At 39.8% G+C, this 15,824-nt stretch overlaps 1 protein-coding gene across 7 annotated transcripts in view; it reads right to left on the bottom strand.

Moving 5' to 3' along the window:
* TIAM2 (TIAM Rac1 associated GEF 2) overlaps positions 1 to 15,824 on the bottom strand; it is a 169,959-nt gene that overhangs the window by 3,523 nt on the left and 150,612 nt on the right. For 5 of the 7 annotated variants that reach the window (XM_082755843.1, XM_082755847.1, XM_082755845.1 and 2 more), the window contains 8 exons: positions 8,510 to 8,689; positions 6,805 to 6,873; positions 6,303 to 6,428; positions 4,984 to 5,092; positions 4,183 to 4,362; positions 2,711 to 2,829; positions 1,419 to 1,527; positions 230 to 288 (listed from right to left, as the gene is read on the bottom strand). In XM_082755843.1, coding sequence (XP_082611969.1) covers positions 230 to 288; positions 1,419 to 1,527; positions 2,711 to 2,829; positions 4,183 to 4,362; positions 4,984 to 5,092; positions 6,303 to 6,428; positions 6,805 to 6,873; positions 8,510 to 8,689 — 951 coding nt within the window. Of the gene's footprint in view, positions 1 to 229; positions 289 to 1,418; positions 1,528 to 2,710; positions 2,830 to 4,182; positions 4,363 to 4,983; positions 5,093 to 6,302; positions 6,429 to 6,804; positions 6,874 to 8,509; positions 8,690 to 14,765; positions 14,798 to 15,824 lie in introns of those variants that run through there. The other 2 variants (XM_082755849.1, XM_082755848.1) reach the window with 2 other exon arrangements.

Raw genomic sequence — 15,824 nt, 5'->3', positions numbered from 1 at the left:
GGCTCACACAGAGGAGGTGGTGCTCCTTATTAAAGAACCAAAAAATAGTTCTTATTACATAGATACTGAGAATTTGTTTTAGCTGTACTAGCTAAAATTCCAGCCCAGTGAGAGAAGGTGACATTTTATTTACCACAGTCACTCCCCCTTCAGCACTGTTGTGGTGCATCTTATACTGCAGCAGGATCCTGGGTATAAATATCTACCACTTAACTGTCAGCAGACTTACCATTTTCTTTTTCAGTTTGTAGTTCTCCTTATACACCAGTATTACAGCCCTCTTAAAGACTACAGAGAAGAAAAAAAAAAAAAAAGAAAACTACTATTAATTGCAGGTGTAATGTTTGATGAAGTTATCTTGAAGAAGCTGAATATTATAGGGTAAGATAAGCATCCTGATTGAGAAGCATCTGCCCTGTATTAAAGTGACAACTGAGTTTTTCATTCTATACTTGTTCATGCAATAGCAACATTATTCCTTCAGATTTTGTATTGAACATTTAGGATGAAGCCATTCTGCACCTCTATTCTGAAATTGCTATCTGCCCTCAGTCCCACAGGTGCATTTTCCATGCTGCCCACACAGTTTTTGAAGTGGGAATAAAACTTCCCAAGTTTTATTGGTCTAAATGATGAGCGGTCTAAACTAGGCATCAGTCCAGAGTCCTTTCATTCATACACGTCCTGCTAGGAACTCCCAGTTCCTGGGCTCAAACGTCTGGCATGTGTAGATCATTGAGACGCTCATTCAAGTGAATCTGTGGAAAATGCTCCTGCTCGTTCTTCTAGAGGTAAGCATGTCCTGCCCTAATTTCTCATGCTTTCCAAGGGGAGGAGTACACAACAACCCCGAGGAAGAGAAACTTGTCTTCTTAAATGACATTTTAAAGAAAAGTTTGTGGGTTTTTTTGCTTGTTTGTTTGTTTGCTTGTTTTTGTTAAAGAAATGGATAAGTGCATAGCATGTTTGACTGGAACCTTTTGATTACTCAGGTAATTATTAAATGATTACCAGTATATATACAATTTAGTGAAACATTTGGTTGTATGCTCTCATTTCCACTTCCATCTTTCAGATTAAAATAATCTGTATGGAGATTGCCCGACAGCACATTTTGATGCAACAGTTGTAAAACAGAGGTGAGGCTGGATTGCCAGGAGTGGAATAAATCACCATTTAAGTCTCCTTTGAAAGACTAATTTAGCATATTGTTCCAGAGAGAATATTGTCTCTTGAAAATCACTGTTTTCCATAGATTACACATAAAGCATCTGAGGTTGGATCAAACAGTAACACCAAATAAATGAACGGAAACTTCATGTTAGGAAGTCTTACAGTTCTGTGTATGTTTTCAGATACAAGTCTAGCCTAGATAGCTAGATCTGAAAGAGCAGAGAGTCCTGAAGGAAGACGCTTACCAAACACTGTAAGTTCAAGGTCTTTTCTTGCTTTGCCCAATGATGGAAAAGGATTCAGCCAGGAAACTGTAGAATGCATCAGAAGTTCTCCCATGGAAAGCTCGGTCACCTGCATTAAATTATAACAATAGATAAAAATACAGGCAATTAATAAAAATATAATCAATGCTGTGATCCACAGATGAGAGTAAAATGTTAAAGTGAGTACACATTGATAACACTGTGTTTTCTTTATTTAATGTATGTAAAGTTAGTAAGACAGATCTACACTAAGGCAGGAAAGCATGAGTAATCCCTTTTTAAAAATAGATAATAACATAAAAAGTAATAGCACCTAAGTTATGGAAGCTGCATAGAAGTCCTTGCTATTAATAACTTAGAAGAATATTAAGTTGATCTGATGACCTGTCATTTATGTATAGCCAGTTGTGAATGGGTTGATTTATTAGCTGTAAGTATCTTTAATTTCTATGGAGTAATTAGTATTAATGATGCTGCCAATGGCAGAATTAATGGAAGCCTTGTTCTCCAAGGCTCTTCTTTCTTCGGTGGACCACAACGTGAAACTGAAGAATCCCTCAGGCTGTCAGGTTTGTTTCCTATAAATGATGGGAAACTACATAGCCAGTGGAGGGTGATTTGGCTTTACGAGGAAATAAAACAACTGAGCAGGCATCTTTCATATCTGATCTCCACCTTTACTGATTTGATCTGATTAGTAATCATTTAATGTAAATGGCTAAGCTGAGACCTTGCTGCCCCAGTTCAGGGAGATGTGTGCACACAGTTCATTCAACTAATTGCTTTTGCTCTGTCAGATACTCATGGATGCCTCAGCACTAGAAGTGTAGAGAATGAGAGTAACAGACATTAACGTGAATCCCCTAGAATTGCCACTTTCATTTATATGGGTGGGAAGAAAAAAAAGAAGTCTTAAGAACTTAAGAACTCTGAAGCATAAAATCTAAATGCCTTTGGGCATGGATAATCTCTGCAGCATTTGAGAGAAGGAGGATGTCATTATTTTTTGCTATTGAGAATTGTGTCTATGCCTGCTTGCAATTCTTGTCAGTCCAGAAGGCAGCTCTGGCAGCTGTCTGAAAATTTTTACTGTAACCTAGTGACAAAAAGAAACTTCACAGGCATATATGAAAAAGAAGTCACAATATTAAAGGAGAATGAATTATGCCCAGCACAAATAAGTTCCCAAAATTACTTCAGGAAAGATAAACGCACCAGACAGCTATTGGGATAATGCTTCAGGAGTGAATAAAACATGTTCCTTCTCTTACCTCCTTCTCTGTTCCACTTTGATCTGCAACGAGTTGATCAAATACAGTGCCATAATCTTCATAAATCTTCTGCATCTCATTGATGTGACTTGCTACTTTTTCCATTGCCTTCAGTGCTTCTGTAAGGTTCAAAAATTTCATAGACAGCTATGTAATTCAATTGTAGGTTCTAAATATGACATTTTTTATTGAAATGTACTTGAAGCAGCCAAACTTTTGCAGCATTCCTGGGGTTTGGTGAACAGAATTCTACGTTTAGATCAGTGCTTCTCATAGCAACTGCAGAAAGCATGCTTTGTGATCAGAGTAAGTGGAAAATGCTTGTCTGATCTCTTAAGTGCCTGAAAAAGACTGCAGTGTGTTCTAGTGATGAATATTCACATATTTGGGGGCTCACAACAACATGATAGTAAACACAATTAAGTTTTGCATTTTGTATAAATGGGGCCACTAGGCTCTCCAGAGTAATCTACACCCATACTAGAGTAAGTCATTTGATGAGCTTCAATGGAAACCAATTGAATTTAGCTCTTCACAAAGTGGATTAAGAAATACAGTGCTAGGCTGTGCAAATTCCTCAATGATTGTTATCCTTGAAATTAAATGCTGGTAGTCAGGTTTTGTTTAAATTTTGTTTTCCAGGCAAGAGTGACACTAGATTTCATTACTTTTATGTTAATCCACAAAGGACTTGGAGGAGGCCACTTAATTTCCCTAGTTCTACCAGCTCTTAATGGTATAGTCTTTTAGCAGCTTGGCATTTACCCTGACCTGCAAGTGAGTCACCCCCAGCCTGGCTGTAATGGCAAAGAAACAGTACTAGAAGCTCCATTCGAAGTCAGTAACAGCCTTTTGACTTTTTGCTGACAGTATATTTGGCCTGAATCTATTTTGTTAAAATGAAAATCGATCCATAAAATAAATCTCTGGACTTTCATCTATGAGCTGCTGACAGACCTGAACTGGAATTTGCCAGGGTGAAGTCCCAAGCATCTGAGCCTAGAAAAACAATCAACCCTAATATGTATTAGGCAGACAAGTCTTTTTGAGTGGGAAAACAGCAGAGCTTTGAGTCAGGACACTTCTACGCAAGCAAGAGTCACAGCCAAGCCTCAAACAAATAAAATATCCTTTTGTGATGCTGCTAAACTTTGACACATTTCAAGAACTTATTAACCACAAGATGGAGCTTTGGTCAGTGTTTCCCAGGTGCAAGAACAGCACAATGATCTAACATGCTCCTGTCACAAGAATTCAGGAGAAAGACCCCAGTCCTATTTGTCATGACAAATCCTGGGCATACATACCTCTCACAGGACTTGGACACACGAAGTGGGAATGTCTGCTAAAAGCACAAGAAAGCTACTTGCTATGTTTAATAAGTGGGAGAAAATTATCTAGGTCATCTTCAGAAAAGCTTGGAAATCAAACTTAATTCATACTCAGTCCAGTAGAGGAATGCAAGAAGTTACCTGTCAAATGATAGTGCTCCTCACTCTCGTTGTCGGTCAGAGACACCAGCTCTTTTAAAAGCAGAGGATATTTCAGCACTCTCTGAACAGGCTTTATGAGATATGACTCCAGTGTAGAAGAGTGTTGCTTTGTGGGATTGCGAGCATCCAGAAAGGCCTTAAAGGCACTATCTGTTTTGGCTAAATACAAATAAAACAGTCGGTCAGCTGAACATGGAAATGATAGCTTGAAAGCACAGAATTGCAACGTGTACCAAAAGCCCCACATTTTTCAATAGATGCCTTACACTATTCATTTCATAATCATGTCCAAATAATGTACAGAAGGGCTGAGAACAACTATTTCAAAGTGACATTTTCCACGGCACTGCAGACCTATTCTGTATCAAATTAAAAAAAAAAAAAAAAAAAAAAAGTGATAGCAGAGGAAGTAATTCCTCGCTTACTCTGCCATTTATTGCAGCTTTGATTGACATCCATCCTTTAACACGTATGCATACAGAAACCAAACACAGCTGCTGCTTTTTGGAGTATGAGCTGCATCTGCAGACAGCACAAACTTGTGGCCAGATGTTTGTTGCTCTTCAGGCCACTGCTTACTTGTCACAAAAGAAATCTCATCCCTTCAGTTCTACACTATGTTTTAGCAGAACTGCAGATCTCAGCTATTTCTGTTGAAAGATACCCTATTAGCCCTTGCTTTGTACCAATATTCTCTGCAAGTCAAGGAGATTTGTTACAGCGCTTCACTGACGTTTAAATTCATGCTAATGAATTACAGTCATGAAGACAATAAATTACCTCTCTCGAGAACTTTCTGAACTTTGATGTGGTTGGCACAGAAGCCACTGTACAGTTTAAAGTGGTCAGCATAATACAGAAAGGATCCTCCAAGGGAAAACAGCAATTTCTGAAATCAACACAATCAAAATATTTACTTCATTACTAGAATCCAAAATAAATGTTCAGGCACATAACACAGGCTCAATGATGTGAATATCTGCTATCTTCATTTCTATATCCTATATTACATATATATATATATTACATGAATACATTATTGGTAGTAGTTCCGTGATGTTTCTGTGTTTTTCTTAGGGTGTAGAGTTCAGCCTATTTAGGCAAAGCCTGCATTTTTTCCTCAGTTCTCCCTGAACAGGTAACACCACTGTAGACATTGACTTACTGTATCTTTGAGGTGGCATAGGAACAAAAATCAACAAGACACCTAATAGGGTATGCTGTGCTGAGAAAACACATGAGCACTTGGAAGCAAGGCATAGAAGCACCAAAGCCAGAAAGGACAGCATAAAACAAACACAGGATTGCTTTCCAACTGTTTTCCTTCTTTGAGGCAGGTAGTAATTACAGGGCACCTCTCATTTTCTTGGATGAAGGGGAGGATGGGAAGATGTGGGAGGGACTGAATCACGAGGGAGATCTTTTTAGAAAAATGCTTCCCAAAGCAAAGACAAGTAGTGAAGGAGGAGGAGGGGGAGGAGAAGAAGGAGGAGGAGAGCAGCCCTCTCCCCTCTTTTTAATCAATGTTTGCTCCACAAAAGGCAGCAAGTGTCAGAGAGACCTGCCAGCAGTCTCACCTAGCTCTTTGACAGTGACATCTCCGAGGAACCTTCCTCCAGTTATGTCAGGTACTGAGAGGTGCCACGGAGGGAGACAGCACAGCAAGGGCACAGTCTACAGTCATCTACACTTCACACGCCCTCTTAGACCTCGCAACGTGAGAAACTTGTGCTGCATTTAATGGGAAAAGCTTCCAGTCTGTAGTGGGTGAACTGGGCATAGCAGGGAGCACAAGGCAGGGAAGAATTCAGCACAGTGACAAAAACATTCCTACAGAAGTGATGCATCACGTAAGCGTTGCTACTTCATAGCATACTCAGAAGTATGACTACTCCACATCTCCCATTTTACATCCTCTGCCACAGGAAAGAGGAAGATAAAACCATGGAAAATAGCACTTATCTTTCACTGCTGAATAGGTGTCTGTAATCCAAAGTAATGTTTCAAACATAAAAGCAACCATATGAAACAGTTTTAAAGCTGGATTTCTACAAACATTTCCAGGCACACTGAGAGGTATTTAATGACCAAATATTTACCCGGAACTGGGATGGTGTTTCCAGTGTATTAAAATCTGAGGAAGAAGATATGCCATCTTCAAGGGTCTCCAGAAACACCTTCTGAAAATCCAGCATTTCTGGCAGGCTGCCGAACAAGGACTCCATCTGTGAAAAACATCAGGCTATGAGGTACAGCACTGCATACATCTAACTGTGGTCTTGAGAAAACAATCCACTAAGGAGACACGACACACAAAGAGGTCACGAAGGCCAGTAACATCTTCATTAATACTTTTTGAATGGGTTTTATAAAAAAAGCTGTTACAAAACCCAAAAGATTTCTTAACAGTTAAGTCAGAACAATTACCATTTTAAAAAAGGAGTGATGCATGCACCAAACAGAAAGGCAGTGACTGGTGTAATTCCTATTGTTATGTTCGTTGTTTTCCTTTTCTCTCATGCTCTCAGCAATGAAAAACCCAAATGCCAAGGTCTTAACCCACAAAAGAATTAAAAGAATATCTTTCAGTTATTCCCTCACCTCATCTTGGGTAAGGAAGGTTTCATTTTGAAGAGGCTCCAGGTATAGCTCAAAGAGGCAGCTTAAGTCCTGCAAAAAACAGAACTCATTCACTTTTTATGTAACAATTTGAAATTGTTGCTTATATGACAACTGTGGGATTACAGGTAATTTTCAGGAGTAAAGCTAGAGATAAAATTCCTTTTCTGTAGCTAAGTCACCTGTGTGTTGTTAGCACTAAAGTGATTGCTAAATTAAAAGCAAATTGATTTCAGTGTAATGTTTTTGTTTCATCCTTAAGGCATCACAGACTGATTATAACAAATTATATTTTAGTATAGCATGAGGAGAAAATGTTACAGACAATGGCTTTCTAAAGAGTACAAAGGTCTGTGTATGTGAACAGTATCAAATGCTTTAATCATGCATGTTAGATAAACCATATAAATAGCCACTCATTTAAATAGCAGAGCTAATATTTGTAAGGACATATAACATTTTAAAATCCTATAGGCATTAAAGCATTCGGTTATATTGTCAGGGAGGCATGATTAGGGGCTGTTTCAGTCACTTCTTCAAAGAATTGGTGCCACTTTTGAAGACTTACTATCCCACACCAAAGCATGGCAGCAAAGTTGGGGCCCACACTGCAGGGCTCTGTGACCCTGAGAAAAGAAACGGCAGAAATTCTTATGGAGAAGGAATAACGAGCAGTTCTTTGAGAACCCCATAATGAGCATTTACAACCTGCTAGGATTCTGCCTGGTACTACTGCATATTTCAGTGACCTCCATGGTCATGCCTCCTTTGTTCAAGCGATTTCTCTATCAGAAACACCAGCTGGACATACACAGGAGTTCGTGTTCGGTAAAGCTTCCTCAAGCTTTCCAGCATATGGTTGTATTAGTGTGTGGGTGGATATTCTAAAAACAACAGCCTGAAAGTGCTTTCTCTTGTTTTCCATACACATTACTGCAGCAAGTGCTGATATCACTAAGTATGGTTTTTGAGATAGGTAAATGATTCCTCTTTGCTGAAGGTCAATGATATCAAGCTTACCACTTTTTTTTTTTGCATTCATCCACATTAATTTTGAATTTATAAAAAGAAGAGACATATCTAACAAATTATGGGCTTATCAGTCAAAGGAGAAATAAGACGTATGATGTTACAAGCAACTGGAGTTGTGTCTTCTAACTTTGCTGATTCAAAAATAATTAAGCACTATTTTCCACAATTACACTTTTTTATAATTTGTAGGAGACTGATCTGTTCTACCAGGATTTATTTTCATTTTGAAAACTATGGAAATCTATCACAGAATCACAGAATCAGTTAGGTTGGAAGAGACCTCCAAGATCACCTAGTCCAACCTCTGACTTAACACTAAACCATATCACTAAACCTCTTCCACTAACCCGTATCACTAAGCTCTACATCTAACCTCCCCTGGAAGACCCCAGTGTTCAAATATGACAGATAACTACTTCCCATAAATTACCACTTTCCAATATAAATACAAATTGACTAAAACTAAAGCTACTAGATCAAATCCTACAGCCTCTATAACAGTTTACTAAAACAGGAACAATTAGGTAAGCAGACTCTGTGTGTTATGACCCTCGTTACATAAAGGTAAGCATGAAATATATTAAGAGCATCTATGAGTCATAGCCAGCCTCAAAATGAAGGGTGTAGCTAGCCAGGTTTTCTGTTTATTTATTACCTTGACATAGGATTTCTCAGTGTCCATAAGTTCTTGGATGACTTTCCTCAATCTGTCTGCATCAGAAAGGTGGCGAGCCAGTGGTCGTGGAGGTTGATCCTGGTTGTCCTTCTGTCCTTCCATATTGCTCGCCTGGACTTCTTGGAAGTTTCGGCACAGTGCGCTGATCTGTTCTGCACTCTGATAAATGAAAAGAAAGAGACAAGCACTGATGTTTTAGAATACAAACTGTACTATAATTATTTTTAAATTCCTCAAGTTTTGCTCTTGTTCCAAATTCAGGCTCCAGAGCATGTGCTGATTTTTGTCAAATACATATCCTTGTAGCTTTGAACAGCTTGAATTTGTAACAGATCTAGATCATAACAGTAAAATTAAATAAAAAGTTTCTAGCACTTTTGCAGTGCAAAGAATTTAGAGTCTTTACATACAAGCTTTTGAGATGCAAAAGATGGGAGAGCACTCAGATATATCATGATTTGATTCTTTTGACAATAGCATCACACTATTTTCCACCTGTCTTGCAACACTCACTACATCAATATAGAAGGAATTGGTAGATAAAGATCTTTTAAGCATCCAAAATAACTTATATTTGTTGTCTGCTACCTGTACGGTGATGTGTGGCTTTGTTGCTGGTTGCCAGGGCGGGGGGGGCGGGAGTTAGGGGGACTGGTGTGTGTGTGGTTTTTTGTTCAAAAGGCACGGATTGTCAAAAGATGTTTATTACACTTTCAAAAATGAGAAATTGAAACCTAAATTTTTGAAGTTTTTTAGAAGAATAATACATATGGGGAAAAAAAAAACCTACGTTTCAAGCCAAGTAGGAGCTGGAACAGCAACTGTTAATCTTATAAAGCAAAGATGGAGGAAAAAGATTTTCTGACAGTATGAAATGGTCGTGTAGTTTGCTTTTGTATGACCACCACTAGTATCTGAGAGCAGCTTTTTCAGGCAATAATGCTTAGATTGAAAATCATTCCACTGTTCTCTTTCATACATAACATTTTCCTGAATATTGCTAACATTTTCCTAGAATATTGCTACCATTACCGAGTTCTACCTTAGCAACTGTTGGTATCTACCTCTTTATACTACATGAAACAATTTTTCTTAAGTGCTTCTGTCTTATGCACTCTCTCTGAGATACTGGACAGTTGCACGTGCTGTGCCACTGATTATTTCCTATTTAGTGAATGCACTCAGATGAGGACTACATGAATGCTGCCTTATTTCAAGTGGAAGTCTTGTTTCAGTGAAGAAATCAGGACATGAGTGCATTTCAGAACTGTCTTGATCTGTACTAATTTTGTGCGAAAGCTGTTTCAAGTGGCCCTTTTAGGATCTCCTGATTCACCACTGATTATGTGGAACTGTGAAGTTCACCAACATCCTGTGTCATCAAATGAGCAAACACAGAAGTTATTCTGAAACGGAACTGAGCTATACTAAATCCTCTGTAAGGTGGAGGCTAAATGTACTAGCAATAATAAATCTCAGCCATTCATGTGGAAAAACAGATACATCCCTCACACCTCTCTGATGGAAATAAATGTTAAAATGTCAAAAACTTGCCACGTAGTCCATATCACTCCAGAGCTTCCCAGCCTCCAGTTTTGAACAATGCCACCACCTCTAAAAAAAGTTGTTACTTCCGTCACTAAGATGTGAAACCATCCTCCACAATCCTATCTAATGACAGCTTTCAGGACTCTGAAATTCAGATACATACTGTATTTACAGTATTTATTAGGACCCGATAAAATACAATGTGAACTGAAAGGTGTTTGTTGGCGTTACAGATGCACACTGATGGAGTATGTTAAAAGAAAAAAAAAGAAAAGAAAAAGAAAAAAAACACCTCTGTGCTACTTAAAACACTTAATGTTTTGGAAATAAATCATAACTTTGTTTAGTAAATGGGGGAAAAAGGGATATTTTAAAACAACTTCTAAATAGCTCTAAAGTACCTGAGTTTTGTTTTCATTGTTTTTGATGTCAAAGTTTTGAGTTTGTATCAGAATGACTCAGGTTTTATGCTGTCTGCATCTCAAGGTGTATGTTGGCAGCCTGATTTACATCAACATGATGCTTGATCAAGGGTACTAGATCAAGGACATGAGGCAGCGTATTGAAAGCCAGTCCTAAACATCATCGTCATGCAGTTTTACCAGGAAGTGTATGAAGTGCTCTGTTACTCCTCAATCACCACAGCACAAAGGGGTAGGATAGGCAGATGCTGGAGAACATGCTGCATGTCCTCCATACCCTCGGGTTTTGGGCTGGAGCTGCATCTGCCACCAAGAACCATGAAAGGCTAGTCAATCAGAAGTTACATACATACAGAAGTTATTGCACATCTACACATCGTACAGACCATAGATGTATAAATACATGTTGCCAGTGAAGCCACAAGGTGTACATTAGGTTCTGGACCAGAAGCACAATATTCATGAGGAACTTCATAATGATGAACAAATGGAAAGGAATAAAAATAACTCTTGTGCCCTGTTTCTTTCCAGAACTCCCTAACCACCTGGGTTGGAGTCCTCACCCTTTAATGCTACTCTGGATGCTGGTTTCCACCTCCCACACCAACCAATGTCCTGCTCTTTATTCTTTTTGCTCTTTCAAACAGATCTTTCTAGAAGGGCTCTAACGACAACCCCTAAGAACACATCTTTTATAGCTGGTGGGTGGGCAGGAAAGGCCCTGTTAGCATTGACGTAGAATTTCAAAGCCACCTTGGCATTTTGGATGTCAAAGCAGACTTTGGCAGTCCAGTGCCTTTGAACCAGGAAGCCTCAAGAGGAGCCCCAAGTTACATCCTTGAGTTAAGGTAGGAATTAACCCTGAATTTGCTCTGAAAATGGCACTGCAGCACCTAACACTGGCAATTTGACTCTCAGATACATCTGGTAAAGTCCTCAAGCACACAGCTTCTTTTATTTGCACAAGGCCACGACTGTGAGTCCTTAGTAAAAATCTATGCCAAACTTTGTAGCATGCAACCCATCAGAATAAAATTATGTTAGTTGGTGGATAGAAAAGCCCAGGTGACTGACTGTGGCCAAGGCTGCAATGCAGCTGGGTATAGAGAAGAGACGAAGAGTATACACTGGAAGCAACAAACCTTCCCCATAATCCATTACTTGGGATTATGTACACCACTTTCAGCAACAGTTGTAGGAAACTGCAAAGCAGCTTCAGCTTATCTTTGGCTCTGGACAGCAGATAAGGCTAAAGATCCAAAAACTCAGACTAGTAGTGCTAGATTTGAATGGCAAAGTTGGGAAAGAGAATGGGAGGTTATGCAAGGTTTGTAGAAAAGCAAGTATTTGCATTCCAGAAATCAAGTTAAGCAGCACTGCTCCACTTTATTGGCTGCTTTCACAGATTTTCCAATAAACTTGTATAAACCCTTCTACCAGACCCAGCAGTCAAGGGAGGAAGCTTCTTGTCCCATAAACCCTCAGCCTCTAAAAAATGGAAAGATATATAGAAACAGCCTTGAGAAACTCTTTCTTTTTATCCCTGTATGTTTGTGACTCATAATTAGCTCCTACATTAGGACCTAATTAGGATTGTTCACAGCAACCTTAGCAGGGAAAGTTCCAGTCCACATAATTGTCAGCTTGACCCATAGCTGTCAGCCACCACGGTGGCACTCGGCTTGTAAGATGAAGCATGTCCCGTTTTCTATAATAGTCATGAGAAGAAATATTAGAGATTATTCCTTCAAAGTGAACAAAAGATACTCTTACAAGGAATGTCTTACAGATTTTCTTTGCTCCTTGCAGACAAGCGTATCATCATCTGAGGCTGTGCTATCCCCAACAGAGTTAAAAATCTCCATAAAATTAATTGGTGAGAGTGCAGAAGACATTAATCAACAGTGGTTAAGCATTAGCACAACAATTTCATGGCTACCCTGTGACTTTCTACTGAACGATAGTGATTGAGCATAAATGCTGCACAAGGTCAATTAGTGTTACGGTGTCTCTGCTCATTGCTGTTTATTCTACTCTCATTTATACACCTCATGTACTCTGTCAGTAGGGTTTGGTGTGGGGTCTTTTTACTGTTGGTAGTGGTGGTTGTTCGTTTTTTTTGGAAAAAGTGATGGAAAGGAAAATATTGAGTAGGCTTACAAGACTCTTCAGGCTGAGAAAAATTCCTTGGGAAGGTTACAACAGAGCATGTCCTTTGACAAGTTTCCAGATTCCTGTACCTTTGTGAAGGACACTGACCACACCAATGTGCAGATCACTAACCCTTTGAATTCTTTATCCATAGAGGAAGTGTATGCTCAGAAAGCAAGCTGCTGAAACAGATTAGTCTTGTATCCTTTAAGAATGAGCAGCCTACAGCTCAGAGCTATCTGGTGTATATTTTTCCAGGAAGTAAGACTGGAAGCACCAGTCAGCAGAAGAAACACAATTACATGGGATTTTCAGAAGGAACAACTGGCCAAAGACATTTTTACACCCCTCATTGTGAAAAAGGAAAAAGCCTTTGGAGGTGTCCATCGCATTCCTTTTGTATCAGAAGACATTTCTTTCCGGAACAAAGGCAGGCCTTGCAGCCATCGCGTTTTGTGTGTCTATCACTGTACAGGCTTTTCTGTCACCATCAGTCTGGCAAATGCTTTGTAAGAAGTAATGCAAAAGGCTGGAAAGTCACAGGTCTTAGATCCTCAAGACTGATGAAGAAAGCAGCCGCATGTTGGACACCAATACAGTACAGGCACTCCTCTAAACTGTTCATTAAGACTGAAAAAAATCAGCATGCTTTTACTGAAAACAGCCTTGTGGGATTTTCACCATAGGTTTCTGGGCAAGGCTTCTGCTCAGCTTTGGGCAATAGATGTTAAAGCAGTAGATTCACTCATCACAATTTTTGTTTTGGTCTTTCTTTTTTTTTTTTTTTTTTTTTTTTCTCCACAACTTCAAGGCCACTTAGAAGATGAAACTGTTCCTGACCAACCCTGCTAAAATTCTGGGGGTCTCTTTTGTTTAGCTGTCTTTCTTGCATGCCTTTTAATTAGAACAGTTTAAAAATTGCTAAATTGAACCAGTCAAGGATAAATAAAATCTTTCACTCAGAATTTCCCAGTTACAGTGAGATTTGCACTAGGAAAGTTATCCTGTGCAGGTAATGCATGAAGGCATCACCAAAGTTACGCAGAAATCAGCAGAGCAGTAAGAGGGCTTGCTGCTCCCCTAACTCTTTCCTGACAGCAGAGGGCAAGGCCTGAAAGAAGGCTGAATGCAGGGCTCTGCAAACCAACCAAGACAATTCATCTGACTCGATGCCTAAGGTATAGTAACGTGAATTGTGTGGTGGGAAACCTGCACCCTCCCTTGCCCATCTTTCTCCTTGGCTACACAGAAAGAACCTCGGGTGACTTCGGTATTCAGTGGAAACGCGAGCTGTAAGCCAAGTCTGTGAGATGGGGTCTGGGCCCAGGAGCCTGCGGCAACCAGGCCCCAAGGAGCAGCAGCTCCTGCTGAGCTCACAGATGCTGTGCTCAGCTTCTCTGGAAATCACTCACTGAAGTCACCAGATCCAAGGCATATCAAAGGTAAATGCAAACCAGAAATCATTTCCATTGTGGAAGGTTAAACCCTGACCACCCTGACCACACAAAATGTAAAGATAAGGGAAAAGGGCATAAAAAAAAAAAAAAAAAAGCGAAGAGAGAGGAACCATGACAGTCCAAGTCACAAAAAGGAGGAAGGCTCCTATCAGGTAACATTAAAGCACAAAATGCAGACTTTCCCAAACCCCGACCCTGTGAAAGTATTGTCTCTCCTCTTTGCCAGGTCCCTATCCTGATGCTGTCACTCTTTAATACAGAAGGCTCATGTATTTTTCTACCATCTGTGTACTGTTGTTTTATATTTCCCATCCATTCCTTGATTGGAGTTCTTAATTTTTCCATGTTTTTCCTACAATCCCAAACTATTTTTCAAAAACCAGGGAAATGGTTAAAACTGGTCAAAATTAACACCGCGGATACTTCCAAATTTTCCTGAAGAATCATCTTAAAACCATCCCACCTCTTGTCAAAATCTGGATCATCACTTAGTCCTTTCTCTGACAGACACAAGAAATAACCATTTGCTGGAGCTCAGCAGCAAGCAGCATACACAACCAAGCACCCCCACCCTCTCCCCCCCCCCCCAAAAAAAAAAAAAAAAAGAAATCAGAAAGCCCAAACCTTGTCCAGTGCAGCACACTGATATAAACTCACCCACTGAGTGCACATTACCAGCATCCACTCCCTGATTATCAGAGCTGCTATTCACCAAGCACAGAGACCCTGGCAGGGGTGTGCAGCCCAGTCCCCCTCCCCAGCCCTCCCGGCTGCTGCTGCCGAACTCACCATAGAAAACATCCTGTGCAGGGAGCCGTAAGCTGCTGCTGCCTGCTGCTGGGTTTTGCGAGCCAACGCTAAACTCTTCGCTCTGGTTTTACTCCTCCTGAAGGCGGGCATTGTGGCTCGTGAATACAAAGTTTGCTAAAGGAAAGGGCCCTTCTAAAGGAAGGCAGGGACGCTTCGGTCCCACAAGCACACCTCTCTGTGCTGAGTTGCAGCGTGCCAGCACACGCAAACACAGTGCACAAGTTTTTCCTTTTGTGCAGATTAACAAAAATGGGAAACACTGTCAACATCCCAGTTTAAGTGGGACACGAGAAACAGCCGTGCCTCCTGTTATTACTACAAACAACAGTGAAAACCTGCCAGATGAGATTTTTTATACATTGCCTGATGTAGCAAATGCTGGACAAAGTGCAGTTATAGCAAGGGAACGTGGGTTTTATCTCCCCAGAAATGTACCTGCCTCTCTGCCTGTGAAATTTACTGCATAAACAAAACATCAGGTGCTTTGAGAAAATTAGCCAAATATCTAAAAATATCTAGAGGGTGCTGACTGCCCTGAAGGTCAGCGTGAATTATCAATGGTACTGATGCTCTGTCAAGGGTATATGCCACTAAATGGTGTGGCATACAAATGAACTTACAATGATAAAATGAGAAACAAACAGGCAGCTCTCTGTAAGATTTGTTCACATAATTGTGCTTGTCCTTTGTTTGAACTTTCTCATAGTAATTACATCGATAAAAAGAAACGTAAACTGTGCTCAGTAATAAATTCAGGCTTGAAAATAAAAATCCTTATGTTGATATATTTACACAAAACAATCAAGTCCACAAACAGACTATTCTAAGCACAATGCAACTTTAAATATAACATTATAGAACATTATGCCATGGAGCTGAAGAGTTACAAGACTGACAAGCAATTCA

This window comes from Aythya marila (genome assembly GCF_965140915.1).
Source record: "Aythya marila genome assembly, chromosome: 3".
Classification (NCBI taxonomy): Eukaryota; Metazoa; Chordata; class Aves; order Anseriformes; family Anatidae; genus Aythya; species Aythya marila.
The sequence above is the reverse complement of the archived record's forward strand: the minus strand, read 5'-3'. Positions and strand labels throughout refer to the sequence as shown.